The sequence below is a fragment of the Armigeres subalbatus genome, chromosome 2 (genome assembly GCF_024139115.2).
Source record: "Armigeres subalbatus isolate Guangzhou_Male chromosome 2, GZ_Asu_2, whole genome shotgun sequence".
In the NCBI taxonomy this organism is placed as follows: domain Eukaryota; kingdom Metazoa; phylum Arthropoda; class Insecta; order Diptera; family Culicidae; genus Armigeres; species Armigeres subalbatus.
Genome location: NC_085140.1, coordinates 304,855,713 through 304,880,107, shown reverse-complemented (window position 1 = coordinate 304,880,107; position 24,395 = coordinate 304,855,713). Strand labels below are relative to the sequence as shown.

Sequence of the window (24,395 nt, the reverse complement as noted above, 5' to 3'; positions counted from 1 at the left end):
AATTTGTTAGGTCTTCCGGATCCGATCTAACAAATTCTAAGAGCTCAAAAAACCGAAGGCTCGGTTGGAGACGGAACCATGAGGATATCGGATTTCATGGTTACGAAACCGTGTTGCTGTTGTATTGAAGCGATTGGCGATGGTGAAGTCGATACTATCGGGAGGCATCGGCCAGCTTCTCGCTCCGTGCCAGTGTACCCACACCACTGGGGGGAGACCGGTTCCTGCCACGATTCAAAGGATGCGGTCGGCAGCTCGGCAAAGGAAGCGGCCTTGCAAACGATGATCGTGAGGACTCTATGCCGGAATGGAGTGATTCCGGCATCGACGCAAGCTGCTGGTGTGGAAGAGAGGAGACCGGAAAACCAGTCGGACGAATCTATTGAAGACATGGGGAAAGCACGCTGACGAGGTCCCTTCGTGCAGAAACCGATTAGTTCCAAACCATATAGCAGGCGAATGTCTATTGTTGCTTGGCCTATCTAGCCTGGTGTGTCGGTTGTTGGTACGGTGTTTTGCGGCTAAGGGGCCCCATACACGCTCCGACATGTTGTACAACTTTGACTCGGTCTCCAGGTAAGTTTTTTCGGTCGGAGTGAAGTCGGACCGTCTGTGGGCAAGTTGTACTATCAAACAGTCGTACAACTTGCCCACAGACGGTCCGACTTCACTCCGACCGAACCAAATTTCCTGGAGGCGGAGTCAAAGTTGTACAACATGTCGGAGCGTGTATGGGGTCTCTAAGGTTTTAATCAGATTAACTCACGACCCGGAAAGTTAAGCCGCCTGCGATGTTAACACCAAGAACGCGTACGATTTTTCGTTTGGATATGGGATCATTTTCCAAGCTTGATAGACGGCCCTCCGATTTGATCGCGGCCATGGCAAACATGGACCCGGAAACGAGAAACAGATTTCAATGGAAGAATTAACATTTGAAGTAAACTGCCGTTGGACGCATAAATGTCACATGTTACATCTTAACATTTTTGAGGTTTTGATGTCTAAAGTCATAATTTGATACGTATTTTTGAAATATTTTTTTATAACAGAGGTTTTATTCTAGAGGCCCGTAAAAAAGTGATAAAGAGGAAGCCTTTAACAAACCCATTTGTTTTTGTAAAACTCATAATTATTGTGACATGTTATGGCGATTGGGTCTCCAGTAGCCTTGCGAGCAAAGGCGTAGGATTTCCAATTCGGAGATGGCGAGTTCGATTCTCCGTCCGGTCTATGATGTTTTCGGTTTGGAAACTTTCTCGACACCTGGGCATAGTGTATCCATTGTACTTGCCATACAAGATACATACTCATGCAATGGCGGGCAAAGAAAAGCTTTCAAATAATAACTGAGGAAATGCCAATAGAATACTAAAAAGCAAGCAGAGTTCCTGTTGGAATGAAGAGCCATAGAGGAAGAAGTTATGGCGATTAAATTTATTCAAAGTATGAAACAAGTACAAAGATACAAAGATTAATCAGAAGCTTGTTGCTTCGCCAGAAGATCATTGAAAAACGATTTTTCCTCTTCGGTAACAACAGGTTGAACCACTTTCATTAGAGAAGTTTTCTTTCCTTCTTCAAATCCTTGAGGAGCATTTCTCCAACGTACATTTGTATCAAAAGAGGACGAATCCTTTACAACCAACTTATATTGCTTCTTGGAAAACAACTTGTAGTATTTAAGGTCTTCACTGTTGATATTGTTTGCGTATCCAAGTTCATAACGGCATTTTTCAAACCCCACTTTTCGCATGGAGTTCACGTACGGGTGTGGCTTGCAGTAGTTTATCGTACATATATTGCAAAACGGTGAGCCTTGAAGAAGTCAGTTGCTTGCATATCAAGTACGTCAACATTGTTCTTTGCATTGCCATCCACAGACTTGAAGTTTTCATAACTTACGACACGTTCATGGCGCATTTTGGAATCAAACGCCGCATTGAAAGAGTCAGCGGCCGTTAACGTATGTGCTGAATCAAAGTTCTCCAACATTATGCGCTCGACCGGAATTTAATTACTGTTTATCAGTAGGGTAATGTGATGGAATAAATTCCAGTTCTTATTTTGCGAACAACAATCATCCAGCCAAAATATAATAATTATTATATAATTATTGTCTTCTATAACTTTAAAAAAAACAGCTCAGGATTTTGTTGGCTGTGCGACCATTAACTGACTCGGATCAAATGCACGCAGAAAATGGGAATGCTCGTATGGAGGGACCAACAGGCGCAAAGTTCTCATTAAAGACCAGCAGCCTTTAAGAGAAAATAATGCTCTTGAAGCAATCCAACCGTGGAAGCCGTATGACACAAGAAAATAAGTTCATAATTGAGGCCTTGATGAGAGAAACGCGGATAGAAAATGCACCTTTGCCAACACTGCAGTCAATCTTCTTCGTTGAAGAACAACACATGAAAAGGAAGAAATAATTTATCCAGGTGAAATTTCACATACCACTATGTAATATGTTTACATGACATGACAATAGAATCCAATTAACAAAGCAATTGCATTTAATAATCTACCATTGATTTGCATATATTATTCAAAACAAATGTGAAATGCTTTCAAAATTTGTTCATTCATAAATCGAATTAAGCCGTTTTAAGAATTTGAGCCAAAGTTTTGGCTGCTTGACAGGTCTCTTGCTCGATTGGCTGCTGTTTTTTGACGGTTCGATTGATGGCACATACCTATCCGCGTTTCTCTTATCCTCTAGTTCATAACTTTTTGCAAATCCACAGAGAAAACTGCTTCACCTGGCATCACTTTGTCACCATCATCTCGATGAGACAGTCGTGATTCCTTTGGACGTTGAAGATGTAGTGCATGTCCTTGTCCCGGGCAAGAAAACTACGCCACTGCCGTTAAGAATCCGTTGGTCAACCTCTGGGACCGGTAATGGAACGTTTGCCTGCTCCGCAAACGGAAAACGATTACCTGTGTCATTTTTTAAATCGAACCCGAGGAAGTCCTCTTCCGATTCCGCGCCACTGAATTGCCTGTAATGGTTTAAATGTTCCATTTCCGGTTCCACTTCTACCGACAGCGAAAAATCACACCTTGTTCCTACTTCCTTCTTCTTTTCTTCTGTCTTCCTTCTTTTTTTCTTCCATCTTCCTTGTTCCTTCATTCTTATTTCTTCTTCCTTTTCTTTTCCTTCTACCTTCTACCTTTTTGGTTTCTTTCTTTCTTGTTAATTTTTCATGTTTCCATCGTTTTCTTCCTTCTTTCATCTACCTTCTTCATTATTTTTTCCTTCTTCCATTTTCCTTTCCCTTATTTCTTCTTCCTCTTACTTTAGTTATCCTTCTTCCGTCCTCCATATACTTTCTTCATCATTTTCTGGTTCTTCTTACTTATTCTTTCTTCCGTCTTTTTTCTTTTTGGCCTTTCTCGTATACTAAGTATACATATCAATGGTTGCTACTCCGTGATTGATCAGATCTGGTGCAAATTGCACTACGATCCAAGTGAATAGTGGTTTGGATTTACCATCTCTTCTAGAAGTGCACGTTTCAGCAGCACGCAAAAGTTGATCAATAACGGCGCCGGCCAAGTCCTTACAGCCAATTGGGAAAGAGAGGGGATGTTAGTGTGTGGTTATTGTTGCTACTACAGACCGAGAATACCCCTGCATCTCCACAATTATCACGGGAAGGAAGTTGTGTTAGTTGGGTGAGGTAATCAGTAACATAGATCATCATGGGAAGTGATGTGAAGTGATGTGACCTATACAACTTCTACACAGCAGTATTAACATTTCCCTAATTTGTTCAACTGTTCAACCTTCGCGGGAATAAACAATCAATCGCTCTAAGTGAGCGATTGTTCATTTGAATTTCGGATTAGGCGCCCGCGTCATCATTTCTTTAACGTAAGGAATTAAAATTGAAAATAAAGTAATATTCACGGCGGTTCTTCATATCCGACAGAAAAGGTATTTCGGATAACAGGTAGTTAACGCAATTATAAGTTTTTATACAACTTTTTTGTATTGACATACTGATTCCCCTAATTGAACAAATAATTACTATCAACACAATAAAATACTAGTAACAAAAGAAACCAAAACTAATTCAATAAAGTACTATTCAATTTGTTCGAATGGAAAATATGAATTAATGATTAACTAATACTTGAATTCGTAAATAGGAATGCTCCTTAGGGTAACTACCTAATACTTGGTTAATAGTCGTGCATTCTAGTATTATATACCGAACATATTCAAGATAGGAATGTTCAGCAATGTGCTTACTCATTTTGTTCCATGGTTCAAGTTGCAAAAAATGTGCTAAGGAATAATACATTGTTAAGTAAGACTTTTACCTTAAATGCAGTAACTTATTAAATTTGTTCAAAGCAACCATGAGTTAGCAGGTATTTATCTATTTTTTTTTAAGTAAAACCATTACCGTATCAAAGTTTTGACTGAGAATTGCACAAGAGATAGAATAGTGATATAATGTAAATACATTTAAACATTATATATTCATGAATAAAAAGGTTATCAAATTAAGCCCCATTCAACTAGATCATAAATACCTACAAATCACGCTTCATGGTTGCTTCAAAAACGTTCTACATCACTGGAAAACAGAAACAATTAAGCAAAGAAATATAGTCCATACAAAACAAAAGTAAGCTATTAGATGCGACATGAATCTCAAGCTAATTTAAATCAATTCTGGCCCTTCATCCTCATCCAAAGAAAACTTTGGATCACCCATGGCATGCTCCTTATTGCAGGTGAAGGAAATTGTAATGGCATAGCGTACCCCGGCGCTGACCTCTTCCACGTGATGGAGGTTTTCCGCACCGGATGTGAACCCACTAACCCTACCCCGCTTGGGCTCGATATAAACATGGGTCTTGTTATGCTTACCGGCACTGTCGATGAACACGAAACGCCCTCCGGTGAAATCCTTACTAAAATCCGTCAGATACAAAAGTGTGGTATAGTGGAAGGAGTTGTAGGTCTCTTTGTCCACATGCGGATGCCAATACTCGTCGTGGATGGTTTTCGCAGATTCGTTGGTCAGTCTCGAGAAAAATGTCGGGTGGGTCAAGTACAATGCCTCTTTGTTAATTTTGAAGTTCTCACTGACAGCCTGCTGGACTTTGTCCTTCACGTGTTTGTAAGTATTAATATGCTCTGCGGAGAATATCGACTTAGCTTCCGGGATTTTATAAATGTTAATGAATTGTGTTTCCTTCGAAAGGGCACCCGAGTGAAGATCCAGAATGGAAGCTCCTCCCGAAGATTGACCGAAACGAAAACCGGATTTTGCAAGATTCAGTAGGATGTCAACTTCTGCTGGGCCAACTATTTTATCGCTGACAAAACGTCCACAGTTCGAGGGAATACATCCAGCGTATTTGGCAATTTCTTCAAAATACAACTTGGAGCAATCTAATTTCTGAGTGCGCAGTTCAAGCGATTCCCGTTGAGTGGCAAATTTCTTTTCCCTAGTTCGAAATGTTGTGAAATAGACGACCACAGCGATTCCAACTATCAGCACCAACCGTGCCCACATCCGGTTGTGTTGATTAACTCCCGAAACACTCTGTTGAGGTATCTTCCTGGAAACGCAATCACCAGTTTGGAATATTAGGTAGCTATATTATATCAATCAGCATCGCAGAAAACAAAACTACTTACACCTTTCGAGGTTTCCCATCGCTCGAGGTTTTCTTCCGCTGTCTCACACTCGATTCACTCATTGGCCACACAATTTTTAAAGACTTCTGTTTCCAGGTAGAAAAAATCGCAAATAATTTGCTTCTCAGTCAATGGATTTTAGATTAATCGATAATCATTCGCGTGATCACAGTGCTTCTGCGCTCGCTCGGTTCTAGCCGGCGTTGAAAACATAACACCAAATATTGTGGAAGTGTTAGTGAATTGTTTTTGTTTTCTGTAACCCCTGTAACTAAAATATATATAAAGGATCTCGCTTAACATGTAAAAAGGCCTACATTCAAAAGATATTTAGTTAAATATTTACCAGGGGACTGAAGAGAAGGCTAATACACCTACCCACCATTCATTCAATATGGCGTACTATGCTTTTGCTTTCATATCGTTTAATTCACGATAACAAAACTTCGGAAGTATCGATGAGTTATTTTTTGGCATAAAGAAGCCATACAAACACAAAAGGCTCGATGTACCTCAACTAATTGCAAGTTTTCGCCAGTCGAAGTTAATTGCCGATAATTAGCACTAACTGCGTACGAACCAATCACCCAAAATGAGCGCTGAATTCGGGTATACTACCCAGAAACTGGGTACCAAAAACCAGGGGACTGAAGAGAAGGCTAATACACCTACCCACCATTCATTCAATATGGCGTACTATGCTTTTGCTTTCATATCGTTTAATTCACGATAACAAAACTTCGGAAGTATCGACGAGTTATTTTTTGGCATAAAGAAGCCATACAAACACAAAAGGCTCGATGTACCTCAACTAATTGCAAGTTTTCGCCAGTCGAAGTTAATTGCCGATAATTAGCACTAACTGCGTACGAACCAATCACCCAAAATGAGCGCTGAATTCGGGTATACTACCCAGAAACTGGGTACCAAAAACAGAAGTACCAAAAACGATGTTGGGTAGAGTGCCATTGTACCGCGGATGACAGGCGTTTCACCCTCCTGCCAAAAACAGAAGTACCAAAAACGATGTTGGGTAGAGTGCCATTGTACCGCGGATGACAGGCGTTTCACCCTCCTGATATTTACCATATGTACACGCAAAACAATATGCACCGACGATTTTCAGCAGAAAACAAACCCGTTTGATTTTACCATGCGCGCAGTAAAAATCAACTGTGGCCCATGCGGAATGTTGTCACACACACAAAAAAAAATCGTTGGTAAAATTAAGAAAACGTTGTTAAAAGTGAGAAAATTAGTTAGTGATTTTCAGTAGAAAGTATAAGATTGTTGAATCTACAATTGTAAAAATGTCACTTCAGAGAAACCGTCGACAAGAGTTGAATTTTCAAAATAACACTTAACTTTTAAAATTAAATGTGTATTTTTCATTTGAATTAACTAGTGATATTTTCAAAATCACAATCGGTATGCGCTTTCAATTTCACAATAAAGTTTACCTATTTAAAATATAAATAAAATTTTACGCATTTGAATTTTTCACATTTTATTTTTCATTCATACCATTTTATATTTACATTATAACAAACAAACAGTAATTTTATGCTGCTCCTGCTGATTTATCAGCTGATGAAATGAGATTGAATTGTTGGATATCATCTGGATTCAGACATGGTTGCCGATGCCATGATGCCGACTTCACTTTTGTCCGGGTACATGCCATCGATGTCCTCATTGTAGCGCAGGAAAGAGCCCTTCTTGATGACACTTATTTCTACTCTCGGAACCATCGCAGGGAGATGCCTTTGGAAAGGTCAATATTTTACCAGCAGACCTGCATGACGTATCGAGATGTAATGAGCTTTTCCTTTTGCATTTGATAATACAATACCAACCTTTAGCCTAGCAGAATATCGTGATACAGCCCGGATCAAGAAGCTCAGGTTGTGATCCTCGAGAATGTACCCAATGCGGTCCTTGGTGCAATCGTTTTCGGCAAGGGTGCTTATGCTGCTGGAAGAGTTACTGCAGAAGTTAATGAAGCACCAACGGGAAGAGTGGAACTGCTCGTTGTTGTTGTACTTGAATATGCCGGGCAGTTTTCAGTTCCGACACCGACCGCGACAGTAAATAAATAAAAGATTGTCTAAAAATATTTCGCGCTTATTTTTGTGTATCTGTCACTGATCGATAATCTTTGGCTGCCAGTTTATTCATTCTTCCTATCAGTGTTGCCAAAAACGTGAAATGTTAAAGTTTGATTGAGAATTTTACAATTTTTTTATTGAGTGTTTTAACTGTTAAAATCAGAATATTAAATTGAAGAAAAACTTTCGAATCAATTAATTTAGCACTCGATATAACAATTTTAGCTCTTAAAAATACCAAATTTTCCACATTTTTAAAATAAAACTTAAAAAATGTTGGAATCCCAACTTTTTTTGGCTCTGTGCATGAACTGCAACAGTGGTGAATTTCTCTGAAACCATGGTACAGTAGCCGTTCGATAACTGCAAAATGTTTACTTTTCAGTTAACGAATGCCGTTCGATAACTGCAACGCATTATAAACGTCAAACGGTTGCCAATCGACGTCAGATGCAATAAAAGTGCATCTAAATGTGCTGCCCAATGCATCTGTCATTGAGTTGGACACCAGTTTGAAGTTTAGCGGTCCGATAACTGCAAAACTGTTGCAACTATCGAATTGCAGTTAAAAAGCATTGCAGTTAAATGACTTGCAGTTATCGAACGTCTACTGTAGATACCACACATGTTTCGGACAGCAGAACAAAGGGAACCGAAGCGACAATCTTTATCTAGTAACTAAAATATCTTTTGGTAACTTAAATATATTTTGATATTTTTGATATGCAATTAGAAATACTAAAACAAGAGATTGGCGAAGACGCCATTTTGTTTCCAATCGAACCGTCAAAAGCGGTTCCAATTCAACTTGTTTACATTTTGCATCCATAAGAGGCAAGCAAAAAGTTCAAATGCTGCCAGTATTATTTTCACGATTTCATGCATTCATAAAATCGTCGCTGTCCGGAACATTTTTTGCTGGCAAGGATAAGGGATCTAAATGTCAATGATGGAAAAATACATAAGATTTGACAGTTAGGTACCACATATGTTTCGAACAGCAGAACAAAGGGAACCAAAGCGACAATCTTTAATGCTGTCCAATGAGAGCTTGAAGTAGCTCGAAGTTTCTCCCTGTCCTGCTCATGCCCATTTGTTGACAAAAAAGAACAAGCAGGACGGGAACAACTTCGAGCTACTTCGAGCTGCTCATTGCTCGCATAATCATGGACCATACGTAGACCGCATATGTTATAATTGAAGAGAATAAGACTTAGTGTTGTTGTAGCGATGGTCTCACTAATAGTTGTTAACTATAAATGGACAGTCTCATATACTGTTTCAACAGTACCTCATATGGTAAACGGCCAAACGACCATATGAGTAATGGGCGGTTAAGTATAATTAACATTTAAATCCGGTCGTTTTTTCGAACAAAATTTTCGATGTACCATACATCAGTTGGTAGATGTACAATTGGGTCCTAAAATGAAGAATCGATATTCGATTTTCTTTCAGGGAACTATGAAGGTAATCATTCTAAAAGTGTTAGTTTTTCTTTAGACTCAAAAATCGAAAAGAACATTGTTTAATTTGAAATTAAAAATAGATGAAAAATGCTTCCTAGACATTTTCGGTCTTGTTTGACGTACGGATTCAAACGCACTAGCAAAACACCGCAGGGCACTTGACTCAATCTTTGACAGTTAATATATGGGGCTGACGTTTTGGGCTGATGGTTCATTCGTTCTGAAATGTTGCACAGCCCAAAATTTGCCTTAAAATGTCTCAAACACAAAAATATTATTTTTACTGATTTAGAATTTTTATAACAACGGTACAAGTATTCTTGGCCGATGCACTATCGTTTGTAACCATAAACGAGGTAGGGCTTTAGGACCCAATTGAAGAACACTATATAATTACACATCGACAGCATGTTATGTATTAACAGTAAGTGTTGATGTAGGGTTTGTATGGTGAATCAAGCTTAAAATTGTATAATGAAGTGAATAGTGACAATATATCTTATAACACATATGTAATATTGACTGCATGGTATGTCGTTTTTCATTATGCAGGTGGACAGCACTTTTATCTTGTAACTAAAATATCGTCAGATATTCTGGATGTGATACACTGCGCGGCGTTAGTAATGTTCCCAAATGGGTACTTGCACAAAACTTCACGCGGCGAATGACTGTCGAAAGGTACGGCCACGCCAAACGGTACACCGCTATGCTATTCACCCATAAGAATCAAGTAAACGGGGTACAGAAAGCGCGGCGGTACCTTTCATGAAGGGTTCGCTGCGTGCAATTTTGAGCAAATCAGGCAATATCTTTTATTGCGATTCTTTTCTAAAATTAGTATACTGGCTCAACGGTTACGCGCCGGGTCCCATGCGCCTAGTTGTGCGCCATGCAAAAAGTAAATAAACGAGTGTCAAACAGATGCGAGCTTTCGGTGAGCTTTTCCACATTCGATTCTAAGGTACGCAGCATATTGTCGTCCCTATACAAAAATATATTATTTAGTGAAATTGAACGAGTTTAAGTAGCTTTTTGCTTTTCTTTTGCCTGCGTTCCGTTTGGTATATTGTTTGAGTGGATCTTATTAAAGCAATTGAATTTAATTCGTGATGTAATATTATTCACTTGACATGAGTAAGAACCACAATATGATAAAATACCTTAGCGGCGCACAACTAAGCAAGGCTGAGGTGAATAAGCAAAATGCTATAATATCTCGAGAATCACAATATTTTTATACGTTGCCATTTCTCGCTTAACTTTTCAAAAGGACCTAAGTAACATTTTTTTCATGAATTAATTTGAATAGCGCAATCAACAGAACAACATGAAAGCTATTGATTGCACTATTCAAATTAATTCATGAAAAAAATGTTACTTAGGACCTTTTGAAAAGTTAAGCGAGATTTCGACAGTTTTTCACTCCGCCGGTCTCTGGTTGTAGGGTTGCTAGTTGCAATATAAACTCAGTCGCAGGCCAATCATTGAAAACAATGTGATGTGATCATCAAACGTCAAGTATTCATTGTTTTGATTAAATTTACTCGCGCAGTTTTGGAAAATTTTGGTCAGTTTTTGAAACATTTTTTGACTATTCAAATAAACGTAAATTGTAACCCCATACTTAACTATTATGGATCCGGTAAGTGGCCATTAAATCTCTAATGAAATATTTGATTGGTTTGAAATAAATTGACTGTTGTATAGAATGACCCAGAGTCAGCAGACTCCTGCAGCCTGACGGAGGAAGAAGTGGAACCAAAGCTCAAATACGTACGGATGTCGAACGACCTGAAAAATATCCTTAGTGAGGAAGCAGTTAGCTGCATTGCTGTCCATGCGAAGGTATGAGATCTCCTATCAAAACATTAGCAAACCCATATCCATTGTGTGACCCGGATTAGTCATCACTATGTTATGGAAATGTTGATAAGGGAAAGCCTATGTGGCTTAATAATCCGCGGAACCAAACTTTTGTTTGATTTGTATGCCAACCAATATTAAAAACAGCTGATTCAAAGATATCATTAGAACACGCTTCCTAATACTATGTTCGCACTAGGTCCTTGTAACATGTTATTCGGCTCTTGATGAGCTTTCTTTTGTCGAAAATTTGAATAACATGTTTTTCAGACCGTAGTGCAGACATAGTGTGCGTGGTCGTTCTGGTGACTGTTATCATACGACTAATAACCAAAAAGGTTTATGTCCTATTCAGACTACCAAGTACCAGCTTTATCATTCGATAAAATTAGTTTCTTGTTATGAAATTGCATATGAAAATTATATTTGTGAACTTTAGCATCAAGATACTTTATCAAGTGACTAATACTACGTTCGCACTACGACCTGAACAACATGTTATTGAATAACTGAATAACATGTTACAAGGTCCTAGTGCGAACAAAGCATAGACTCGTTGTTTGAATAGGTTATTAAGCTATAAAATATATTTGGCATATGATCATGTTCTATACCTATTTTAAAACTTGCTTACACAAAAAAAACACGTACATTTTTAAATTCGCAGTTTCTTTGCCTCGGAACCCACTGGGGAAGGATACACATGTTGGATCACCAGGGAAATCGCGTCGATACCCCGATCAATATGCGACAGAACCCACACACCTTGTCGGTGAACAAGATTTCGGTGGATAGTATTGGCGAGCACATAGCGACTTGCTCCGACGATGGGATGGTCATCATAAGTGGATTGTGCACAGACGAGAACAATCAGAAGCTGAAACTGGATAAGGCTATCAAAGCGGTTGAATTGGACCCGATGCACCATAAGTCCGGATCGGGACGACGCTTTCTGATAGGTAAGGTTTGATATGGAATTCTTGAGCTAAGAAATACGCTCTTCCAAGGATATATGCTTGGCCTAATAATTATGAACTTAGTTTAATTTTCAAATTTTAAATTATCTGCTTTTTAATTAAATAATATCCACCCTAATCCATCTCTAATAAACTAAAATCTTTCAGGCGATAGCAAGCTAGTTCTATATGAAAAAACCTTTTTGAAAGGATTGAAATCTACGATACTGAGTGATTCTGAAGGACCAATTACCTCCATCAGATGGAATGGACAGTTTGTTGCGTGGGCAAGCTCATTGGGTGTTCACGTCTACGACTTAAACGAACGATGTTCGCTAGGACTGATTAAATGGGAAGAACCAAAAGCGTATGTATCCCTGTGGTGTTGCCAAAAAATGTTTCTAATTATTGTTTCATGTACTCTGCAGAGGAAGACTAACCGACTTCCGCTGCAATATGAGCTGGTCCAATCGAACAACCTTGCTCATCGGATGGGTGGACACGATTCGAATATGTGTGATAAGAAAACGGAACCCGATAGAGGTTTCGACGCGAAATCTACCAGCCTATATTGTAGATCCCAGTAAATAACGACTTAAATAATAGGTCTAGTGCAACGAAATAAATTTCCCAATTCACATTACAGTGTCAACATTCCAAACTGAATTCTACGTGTGCGGTATTGCGCCCCTAGAGACCCATCAGCTGGTTGTGCTGGGATACTCAAAGGAGCGTGATTCTGAGACGAACAAAGCCCTGCGGCCAATTTTGTGCGTGCTGCAGTATAAAACTAGTGACTACATCGAAATATGCACCGATAGTCTCTCTATGAGAGGGTAATAGTTTTGTTCAATGTCATCAATTTTATGACACCTAACTACAAACATTATCAATTACAGACACCAGGAGTATAAGTGTGATGATTATCATCTGGATTGTCTTGTTGAAGAAAACCAGTATTTCATAGTGTCGCCGAAAGATATTGTAGTGGCTAGTTTATATGAAACGGACGATCGCGTGCAGTGGCTGATAGAGCACGGGTAAGTACTGAAAATGTTTAATCTGCAATAGGGTTGAATTGATTATAGATTCTCGTTCAATTGCCGTCGGGGATATGCTTTTTATTGGTACACATACAAGATACGACTAAATCCAGTAACATTGCCGTCGGAGATATGCTTTTTATTGGTACACCTATTATATAAAATACAACTAAATCCAGTAACATGAGTACATACACAGTCAGCACCAATGCTCCCGACGGCACATTTTAAAATATAATTTATCATGGGCTATCCCGTCATTCTTATTCCAGTTTCCTCTCACAATACGCCATAAATTTTATCGTAATTGTATATAATAGCGATGGAAAGCAAACGAATACGATGCGATACGACGTTTATCTTAAACTGTACAGATCGTGATCTGTATCTGTACAGTTTACGAACAACATTGAGTTCCCATCTTTCAAGATTGAGTGATATTACCTTGTACACTCGTACATAACAAAATATTGCAAGATTGAGTCTTGCTCTGATAAGTGAGTTACTCTAGCCATTCTACCAGGCGGGTGCTAAGCTGTCGAATTTTTGTTGCCACCAATCGAGCGAATGCCGACGGCACTAACACCGAGCCGTAGTCTATGAAAAATAAACACAGCAGTGAGTGAGAATGTTCTGAAACGCACAAAGTTTGGATAATGCAAGAAACAACTGTTTTTGTCAGCACAGAGTTTCTTCTACCAACATAATTATTTATCTGCATATTTCAGGTAAAGAATAAAGTGAAAACACTACATATTTACGGATTTGTTGTATTTTTGTTCGTTGTAATCTTTAATTTAATATGTGCTTTCGACACCACTCTCTCTTGTAAAAAACGGTAAACAATACAAATACCACCACAATTTATGATAGTATATGAGTATTTTGACATTGGAGTATAAATTTATGCGCCAAATAAGAGGGTACTGTCATACTTGCCAAACTCCGTATGAAAAAAAAATCCGTTGTCGCCCCTCTGCATTCTACCTACGACTACCTGCATTCTACCATTCTACCAAACTAATTTACAGAACTCACCTATCCCATATAGCTTTTATTTCTAACTAAAAACAACTGTAAACCAAGCTGCAAAAATATAGGAACCAAATCTTTATAAAAAGTTCGGTTACAGTTAATATTGTTATAGATCTTAGCTAATTAGCTAACCACTTTTTAGTTTCGATTTTACTCATATAGGTTGACGAAGTACAAAATAAAAATACCGAGAACAAAAAACGGAAAAAATCCGGCAAGCGAGAATGAATATTTTTAATTTGTGAGCTACATAAACTAGTTTTTGATAAAGATAAACCAAAATATGTTTGAAATTAACAAGAATGTAGGTTTGAATCAAACTAGCAATAAAGATTGTTTCAAAGTAGATAACTTTGGTTGAATTAAACACATTTATGAGGTTGATTCAACCCAAACTATAACTTTGAGTTTAATAAATTCTAGTTATAAACAAACAAATTTTCGGTTTAGAATCAACCAACCTGTTGGTTAATTCAACCTAGACTGATTTTGCTCCGTGTATTCGTGTGTTTTTGACAGAACATGTCTACGGTGGCGCAATCTGCCCATTTCATAGCGGCAGTTTTTGCTTATTGATTGATCCATTGTTTCCTACACGGTTAGATGACTTTAACCATTAATGGGTACTGTGTTATTGTTGATATTATTCCCACCGTGAAAAATTCACCCATTTTCTTTAAAAAGTGCCACTACCCATTAAAATGAGTAGTGGCACTTTTTCAACAAAATGGGTGAATTTTTCACGGTGGGAATAATATCAACAATAACATAGTACCCATTAATGGGTAAAGTCATCTAACCGTGTATTGAAAATTCGCCAGACCGTACTACTTTACAGAAAAAAACGCAAAAAAAGTGTCACTCGGCACCTAACGGGCACGATTTGCTCGCGACAAGATGCATTCGACGGAAAATCCGGGCTCAAAACTTATACTTGAAAACCGTGCAGAAAGCTCAATCAAAGCTCAACGGGGAATCTTATCCTGTTGGCTAATAAAATCGGCCCGATGGCACAATTCACTAATTTTTCGGGCACTTTAGCTAATCGATTTGCTTGTGGCAAATTGAATTCGACGAAGAATCCTGTCTTCTTTTCATTTTCGTTTATTAGTTTACATCTAAATAGACTACTATTCGACTATTCGACGCCACAATACACGGTTCGAAGCCGCATCTCTCCATCCTCGAAAGCGCCCCACGCTCGCCAAATCATTTTGCACCTGGTCTGCCCACCTCGCTCGCTGCGCTCCACACCGTCTCGTACCTGCCGGATCGGAAGCGAACACCATCTTTGCAGAGTTGCTGTCCGGCATTCTTGCAACATGCCCTGCCCATCGTACCCTTCCGGCTTTAGCTACCTTCTGGATACTGGGTTCGCCCACAGATAACAGATATTGAGGCTGGCATCCGATACGTGTGTAAACATCCGCAACCGTTAATTCAAATGTATTACAAATTGAGACCTTACTTTACTTACTTATGGATCCTGTACACCTCCGGTGGTGTAAAGGGCCAACTTGAAAGATCTCCATCCTGAGCGTTGCCCGGCTATCGCTTTAACCTGTTGCCAGGTTAGATTTCGGTCGACTTCTTTTATTTCTTTATTGAGGCTTCGCGCCATGAGCCTCTGCTGCGATGTCCCGGTGGGTTTCAGTCTAATGCTTGTTTACAGATTTCGTTTCGGCCCTACGTAGAGTGTGGCCGATCCAGCCCCACTTCCGATCCCGAATTTCTGTTGCTATCGGCCTCTGGTGACAACGACGATGGAGCTCGTTGTTTGAAATCCAGTTGTGAGGCCACCAGGCCCGAATTATATACCGCAGGCATCTGTTAATGAACACCTGCAGCCGTTGAGTGTTCTCCACTGATACACACCATGTTTCGCTAGCGTATAACAGCACATATTTCACGTTAGAGTTGAAAATTCGTATTTTGGTGCGTTCACTTATCTGCCTGTTTTTCCAGATATTTCTTAAACTCGCAAAGGCAGCCCTTGCTTTCTTGAACCGGGCGCCTATGTCGATCTTGCTATCGCCGTCTGACGCCATTTGGCTACCAAGATATTGGAAGCTTTCAACATTCTCCACTGGTTGCCCGGCTACTATGAAACTGGAAGGAGTCACCGTGTTTACATCCAACGATTTGGTTTTGTTGACGTTGATGACTAAACCTGCCGAGGAGGAGCGCTCGGCAAGGTCGTTGAGCTTACTCTGCATATTAGAGCGCCGTTGAGCGAGGAATGCAACGTCATCAGCCAGTTCAAAGTCGTTTAGGTGCTCCATGGTTATAGGCTGCCATAACAGTCCGCGGTTTGGTTCAGGGTCAATCGCATCAACCAGAATCTCATCGATTACGACGAGGGACAGTAACGATGATAGAATACATCCTTGCCTCACACCAGCTACGACCCGAATAGGGTCGGACAGGATCCCATTGTGCAGCACTCTACACGAAAAGGCCTCGTACTGTGCTTCGATGAGGCCGATGATTTTCTCAGGAACCCCCTTGCGTCTCAGGGCGCCCCACATATTCTCGTGATTGAGACGGTCGAAAGCTTTTTCGTAGTCAATGAATATCAAGTAAAGGGACTCTTGGAATTCGTTGACCTGCTCCAGAATGATGCGGAGCGTGACAATATGGTCCACACAGGATCTTCCGGCACGGAATCCGGCTAGCTGCCACCGGAGAGTCGCATCGATCTTCTCCTAAATCCGGGCTAGGATAATTTTGCACAGAACTTTGAGAACGGTACACAGCAACATAATGCCTCGCCAGTTACCGCATACAGTCAGGTCACCCTTTTTGGGCACCTTCACTAAGATACGTTGCATCCAGTCGACCGGGAAAGTTGCGGTGTCCCAGATATTACGGAATAAACGATGCAGTAGTTGAGCGGATGTCATGGGGTCAGCTTTGAGGATCTCGGCTGATATGCGGTCGACCCCTGGGGCTTTATTCGATGTCATGCTTTGGATGGCTGTTTGAATCTCTAGCAGTGATGGAGCTTCGGTATTGACGCGTGTTATACGTCGAATCCTAGGCAGATCATGCCGAGGTGGTGATGGCCTGGCTGGCACTTGAAAAAGTTGTTCGAAGTGCTCGAACCAGCGTTTCAGCTGGTCAGTTGGGTCGGTCAATAACTGATCATTCGCTTCTTTCACACACTCCAAATAATCTAAACGTTCTTTCCACCTGAATTTTCAGGTACATTTTACGTGCACACGTAGCTGCAAATGCTTCAAAAAATTCAGGTGAAACTTACGTGTCCGGTGAATTCTATCCAAAACTCAGGTAGAACTTACCTGATTTTCACGTAGAATGAAATTTCTATCGGAAAATCAGGTAAAAGTTACGTGAATTTCAGGTGGAACAAATCTACGTATTTTTTCAGGTGGAAAGAACGTGCAGATTTTTTTGGGTGCAGATATCGTTGCATTCATCTTCTCCCCGCTTAAGCGTCGTGAGATATAGTAGAGGAGGCGAATGTCGCCGGTTGCGGCGGCTCTCTCTCCTTCGTCGGACAGAGAGTCTGCCCACGCTCGCTTGTCCCGTCGACATGAGCGTTTTACTTCCTTCTCGGGCTAAGACTTTGGCTCCTCTGGTTTTCGATCGCTCTATCACTTCTCTTCGCTCCTCTATCTTCCTCCAGGTCTCATCGGTGATCCATTGTTTTCTCTGGGTGTGTAGTTCGCCCAGATTGTTCTCGCTGGTGGTGATGAAGGCATTCTTGATGGCGGTCCATTGGTCTTCCACGCTGCCACCTTCCGGGATATCTGCAGCACGCGTCTCCAGTTCTTCAATGAAGGACCGTTTCACCGTGGCATCTTCCAGTCGGCCTGTGTTGAATCGTCGTCCAACTCTTTCCTCCTGCTGACGAATCCGCGCAATGCGCAGGCGCATTTCGCCGATGAGGAGGTGATGATCAGACGCGATATCGGCACTACGTTTATTCCGTACATCAAGAAGGCTCCGTTTCCATTTTCGGCTGATGCAGATGTGGTCGATTTGATTTTCTGTAAAGCCGTCACGAGAGACCCACGTGACCTTGTGAACCGGACGATGAGGGAAGAGCGATCCCCCGATCACCATGTCGTTATTACCACAAAATTCTGCGAACAGCTCTCCGTTTTCGCTCATTTCTCCGAGACCATGGCGTCCCATAATGCGCTCATGGTTCGAGTTGTCGGATCCGATCTTCGCATTGAAGTCGCCTAAACAGATCTTGATCTATTGTATAGCAGAACTTGCCCCGACGGCGTTCTGTGTTCTCCAAAGTTTGGCCAACGGACTTCACTCAGTCCCAGGATCTCGAGCTTCATGCGGCGTGCCTCATTGGCAAGTTGTGCCAATTTACCCTGCTGGGCTAGGGTTAAAACGTTCCATGCTCCTATTCGTGTCCGTTGTTTCGCGCTAAGAGTCGTCGCCGTAAAATAAGTCTGTATTCTTTCATTATCGAATTCTCGAACAAATTGATGTTTCGGGAACAGTAGGTTGTTGGCCCAAGGTTCCCTATCCACCGGGATGGGGCTGCCATCTTAGGTATAGCTTCCGGGGGATAGCATTTCATACTCAGCCGCTGGATGCCAGAACAGACGCTGTAGAAGCCGCACCTCCTTGGTAAACAGACGCTCGATCAGTCGGGTCAAATTTGTTTAAAGTCCCACCCAACACCAGGACTAGGCTAGTACGCTTTGAGCGGGACACGGTCGCTTTGATAGGGTCTGCTTGGGGACACATGCAGCTTTTTATAGAAGTTCAACAGAGCCCACTGTCGAACCCCACCACATCCTAGGCAGACCCCACAGGGCGCACCCTCTCACTCTAGCTGATATCAGAAGGACAACAGTGCCCAGGCTGCACTACCAGCTAAGTATGCAACCCTTAGCTGGCGGTCAATTGTCATCGGAAGACCCGTGGAAGCGTGAGTATTGGCACTTGTGAGGACCAGAGCTATGTTAGGCGCCAAATTGAGACCGCGTTTGGTAATCGATTGGAGATGGCGCAAGGATCATTGTTATTGAAAACGCAGGCGGAATGCGGCTGTCAAATGCATTGGCTGCGTTTGACGGTTGTTAATCAGCTGCGTCCGTATGTACCGTATGTGCTGCAATCAGTTGAGTTGATGACAGTAGTGGGCCAACGTATATCAATTCAAAAGTTTACACAGGATTTTAAATAAAATTTGTTCTAGCCTAAATATCTGTTATCTTTGGTTCGCCGTAGAGCTGGGCGAGTTCGCCGCCACTCACCGTCTTCTTGCAAAGATGGTCCTAAGCACCCGTCTCTCGAATACTCCGAGTGCTTGCAAGTCCTCCTCGAGCATTGTCCATGTTTCATGTCCGTAGAGGACAACCGGTCTTATTGTCTTGTACATGACACATTTGGTGCGGTGGCGAATCTTTTTTGACCGCAGTTTCTTCTGCGACAGATGATGCGCCTTCATATTTCACGACTAACATTGTAATTAGCCGTTAGCAAGGATCCAAGGTAGACGAATTCCTCGAACACCTCGAAGGTATCCCCGTCTATCGTAACACTGCTTCCCAGGCGGGCCCTGTCGCGCTCGGTTCCGCTCACAAGCATGTACTTTGTCTTTGACGTATTCACCACCAGTCCAACTTTTGTTGCTTCACGTTTCAGGCGGGTGTACAGTTCTGCCACCTTTGCAAATGTTCGGCCGACAATGTCCATGTCATCCGCGAAACAAATAAATTGATTGGATCTGTTGAAAATCGTACCCCGGCTGTTACACCCGGCTGTCCGCATGGCACCTTCTAGCGCAATGTTGAACAACAGGCACGACAGTCCATCACCTTGTCTTAGTCCCCGGCGCGATTCGAACGAACTGGAGTGTTCGCCCGAAATCTTCAAACAGTTTTGCACACCATCCACCGTTGCTTTGATCAGTCTGGTAAGCTTCCCAAGGAAGCTGTTCTTGTCCATAATTTTCCTTGAAATCAACGAACAGATGATGCGTTGGGACCTGGTATTCACGACATTCTCGAAGGATTTGCCGTACAGTAAAGATCTGGTCCGTTGTCGAGCGGCCGTCAACGAAGCCGGCTTGATAACTTCCCACGAACTCATTCACTAATGGTGACAGACGACGGAAGATGATCTGGGAAATCACTTTGTAGGCGGCATTAAAGATGGTGATCGCTCGGAAGTTCTCACACTCCAGCTTGTCGCCTTTCTTGTAGATGGGGCATATAACCCCTTCCTTCCACTCCTCCGGTAGCTGTTCGGTTTTCCAGATTCTGACTATCAGTTTGTGCAGGCAAGTGGCCAGCTTTTCCGGGGCCATCTTGATGAGCTCAGCTCCTATTCCATCCTTACCAGCTGCTTTATTGGTCTTTAGCTGTTGAATGGCATCCTTAACTTCCCTCAAGGTGGGGGCTGGTTGGCTTCCATCGTCCGCTGAACTGACGTAGTCATCTCCTACGCTGCCTTGACTTTCACTGCCTGTACTCTCAGCGCCATTCAAATGTTGCTCATAGTGCTGCTTCCACCTTTCGATCACCACACGTTCGTCCGTCAAGATGCTCCCATCCTTATCCCGGCACATTTCGGCTCGCGGCACGAAGCCTTTGCGGGATGCGTTGAGCTTCTGGTAGAACTTGCGTGTTTCTTGAGAACGGCACAGCTGTTCCATCTCCTCGCACTCCGCTTCTTCCAGGCAGCGTTTCTTCTCCCGAAAAAGGCGGGTCTGCTGTCTCCGCTCCCGTCTATAACGTTCTACGTTCTGCCGGGTACCTTGCTGCAGCTTCTCCTCCAGAATCTGTCTGCACTCTTCGTCGAACCAATCGTTCCGTCGACTTCGACCCATATAGAGATGAGTGACGTTTAGCGCTCGCACACTAATGTGCAATTCGTCATGTGTAAAAACATGTTTGTTTTCCTTCTGCTCATAACCTCAAATATGATCGGGTCATCACTATGATTTCAAAAGAGTCAAAAAATATATGGAAATATACTCATTTCTACCCAATCTTTGCTGAGTTGCACCATCTAGGAGTGTTTGTTTTCCTTTTATCGCCACTCACACATTCGGACGTGAGAATCTCAATACCCGACGTTGTTCTCCGCTGCGTCGTTAATGGCTGGTTTGACTGTATTCATGCAGTCCTCAAGAGGGGCCCCATCGAGCTCACCATCTTCCGGCAACGCTGCCTCGAGATGCTGCGCGTATGCAGTGGCGACATCAGGTTGCTTCAGTCGTTCTAGGTCGTACCGCGGCGGTCGTCGGTACCGAACATTGTTGATGACGGATAGTTTTGGGCGCAGTTTAACCATCACCAGATAGTGGTCAGAGTCGATGTTAGCGCCACGATATGTCCTGACGTCGATAATGTCGGAGAAGTGCTGTCCATCAATCAGAACGTGGTCGATTTGTGATTTTGTCTGCAGTGATGATCTCCAGGTGTACCGATACGGGAGGCTGTGTTGGAAGTAGGTGCTGCGAATGGCCATATTCTTGGAGGCGGCGAAATCAATTAGTCGTAGGCCGTTTTCGTTCGTCAGCCGGTGAGCGCTGAACTTTCCAATAGTCGGTCTAAACTCCTCTTGGCCAACCTGAGCGTTCAAATCTCCTATGATGATTTTGACGTCGTGACTTGGGCAGCTGTCGTACTCACGTTCCAGCTGCGCGTAGGATGCGTCCTTATCATCATCAGTGCTTCCGGAGTGTAGGCTATGGACGTTGATTATGTTGAAGTTGAAGAACCGGCCTTTGATCCTCAACCGGCACATTCTTTCATTGATCGGCCACCACCCGATCACGCGCCTTTGCATATCGCCCATCACTATGAAAGCTGTTCCCAGCTCGTGTGTGTTGCCGCAGCTCTGATAGATGGTATGATTACCTCTAAACGTTCGCACCATTGATCCCTTCCAACAAACCTCCTGCAGCGCTACGATGCCGAATCCACATCGGCGAGTATGCGTGTGCTCCCGATGAAGTTGAGAGATTTGCAGTTCAACGAACCGAGTTTCCAATCACTAGTCCCTTTTCGTCGCAGTGGTATTCGCCGATGGTTCCGGTCCGTACTCTATTGTTGATTGTTCGTTGCGTATGTTTTTTTTAAGGCTGGCTTGCAGGGCCTGACACCAAACCCCCTACCCCCCCCCCCCCTCTGTAGCGGAGCAGCCAGTTGTGAATTGCTTTCAGCGTCCTCCTTTCCTCGAAAAGCGGTCCCGGAACGTTATCTTGCCAACCTTGGTTTCGATACGGAGCGAGGTTCTGCCATCATTGGTTCAGGTTGCACAGCAACTCATTGCGCAGCTGATTGTGCTCATGAAAGAGTAAATCCTTCCTATCGTCTGGCTCGACTGCTTCTGTTCTTGACTCATTCAAAGGTGGAGCGAAGCTACTGAATGTTGGCTCACGCATGCTGGATTCTTTATGTAGGCTATACCTGCTACTCTGGATTGTTCCTGTTCCTGTTCCTCTATTGACTCGTTGAACTTCTAGGGATTCTGCTCCGCGTTGACTGCCCTGGACCGTTGGGACTATTTCGCGTTGGAAGTGCTGCATACGGATCGGCCATTGTGGGCATCGATCTGGATTGTTGTCTAACTTCATCGGTTTGGATGACGAAATACTGATTTTCTTCACTTGACTGCTCCCTTGGATCTACGTTCTCGTCAAATTCTCGAAAGTTTGCTTCGCTGCCATAACATGGGAAGAAGTAATCGTGTTTTTAATTTCATCTTCCTGCATAAGAGCACGCAAACGAACGCTCTGCAAGGAAGTGAACCAATATTTTTTGGTTGTATGTCAATGCCCAGAATACCAATCCCCAGAATCAGTTCCCCAGAATGGTATTTCCCAGAATTCCATTTCCCAGAACGACCAATTCTCCAGAATGATATTCCCCAGAATGCACCATTTCCCCGAAAAGAAATCCCCAGAATGACCTATTCCCCAGAAAAAAAAAACCCGAATGACCCATTCCCCAGAAACCAAAAACCCAGAATGACCCGTTCCCCAGAAAAAGGTATCAGTCTAAGAAACTATGTTTTTCGCTGTCATTTCTATAAATTAAAAATTCTAGATACTATATTTCTATGCAAAAATACTTATATTGAAGTACGCATTTGCCCGGAATAAGGCAAAACGACATATGCTGCCTTATTTTAAAGCACGCATTTGCCCCGAATGAAGCCCATTTGATATGTTTGTTAGGGCTCACATATAATACGAAGGAGCATATAATCCATTATACTCGTTGTTCATATTGGGGGAAGCCCATATGGCATAATGACCATTTGGCATAATCGTTGAAAAGAGTATGAAATGCAATGGGTCTTAAGAATATATGATTTCCATTTTTAGAAGTACATATGTATTTACCTGGAATAAGACAAAAGAGTAGATGACTCCTTCTTTAAAAGTATGCGTTTGCCCGGAAAAAGGCAAACGAGTAGATATCTACTTCTTCAAAAGTATACATTTGCCCGGAAAAGGTAAAAGAGTAAATCATTCATTTTTTTAAAGTACGCATTTGCCCGGGATAATGCAAAAGAGTAGATGACTCCTTCTTTAAAAGTACGCATTTGCCCGGGATAATGCAAAAGAGCAGATGACTTCTTCAAAAGTATGCGTTTGCCCGGAAAAAGGCAAACGAGTAGATAACTACTTCTTCAAAAGTATGCATTTGCCAGGAAAAAGGCAGAAGAGTAAATGACTCCTTCTTTAAAAGTACGCATTTGCCCGGGATGAAGCAATTACGAAGTATTTAGTCTAAGCTAGGAAATGGTGCATTCTGGGGTATGGTATTCTGGGGATTAGGACATTCTGGGGAATGTCTTTCGGGGGATGGAGGCATTCTGGGAAATGTCTTTCGGGGGATAGGGGCATTCTGGGGAATGTATTTCTAGGGATTGTGGTATTCTGGGGAATGGTTTTCTAGGGCGTAGTGCATTCAGGGGAATTAATTTCTGGGGAATCACTTTCTGGGCAATGGGTTTCTGGGGTATGACATACAATCATATTTTTTACATGGCGCAACGCCAATTCGTAACTTATTTCTTCTTCTGTCAGGCTTGCTGGATCCTTATGGTCCTTACGGTCTTAAATTAGCCAACTGATAAAATAAGTGGTAAATTCTTAACGTGTTACTAGACATAAATTGTGCTACAAACTCAACACAAATTTCCAAAAACTCAAAAAAATACAAACCACAAACTAAATGGTTCGTTTTGTTGGGCGCCAGTGTTGTGAAACGACCTCTGTCGGGAACTGAATGGAC

The 24,395-nt window shown here is 42.0% G+C and overlaps 2 protein-coding genes across 2 annotated transcripts in view; one reads left to right on the top strand and one right to left on the bottom strand.

The window, feature by feature from the left end:
* Positions 1 to 3,975: 3,975 nt before the first annotated feature.
* LOC134216671 (2-oxoglutarate and iron-dependent oxygenase domain-containing protein 3-like) lies at positions 3,976 to 5,893 on the bottom strand. Its single transcript, XM_062695515.1, has 2 exons — positions 5,669 to 5,893; positions 3,976 to 5,589 (listed from the first exon to the last, which is right to left on the bottom strand). Exons 1-2 carry the CDS (start codon positions 5,728 to 5,730, stop codon positions 4,683 to 4,685), a joined length of 969 nt encoding a protein of 322 aa, XP_062551499.1. The 5' UTR covers positions 5,731 to 5,893; the 3' UTR covers positions 3,976 to 4,682.
* Positions 5,894 to 10,766: 4,873 nt separating this feature from the next.
* The window catches only part of LOC134209838 (vacuolar protein sorting-associated protein 41 homolog), a 124,537-nt gene continuing 110,908 nt past the window's right edge, over positions 10,767 to 24,395 (top strand). Inside the window, exons 1-7 of the mRNA XM_062685861.1 lie at positions 10,767 to 10,890; positions 10,956 to 11,093; positions 11,779 to 12,070; positions 12,236 to 12,434; positions 12,496 to 12,650; positions 12,714 to 12,903; positions 12,967 to 13,107. Coding sequence (XP_062541845.1) covers positions 10,882 to 10,890; positions 10,956 to 11,093; positions 11,779 to 12,070; positions 12,236 to 12,434; positions 12,496 to 12,650; positions 12,714 to 12,903; positions 12,967 to 13,107 — 1,124 coding nt within the window. The 5' untranslated portion in view covers positions 10,767 to 10,881. The remainder of the gene's footprint in view (positions 10,891 to 10,955; positions 11,094 to 11,778; positions 12,071 to 12,235; positions 12,435 to 12,495; positions 12,651 to 12,713; positions 12,904 to 12,966; positions 13,108 to 24,395) is intronic.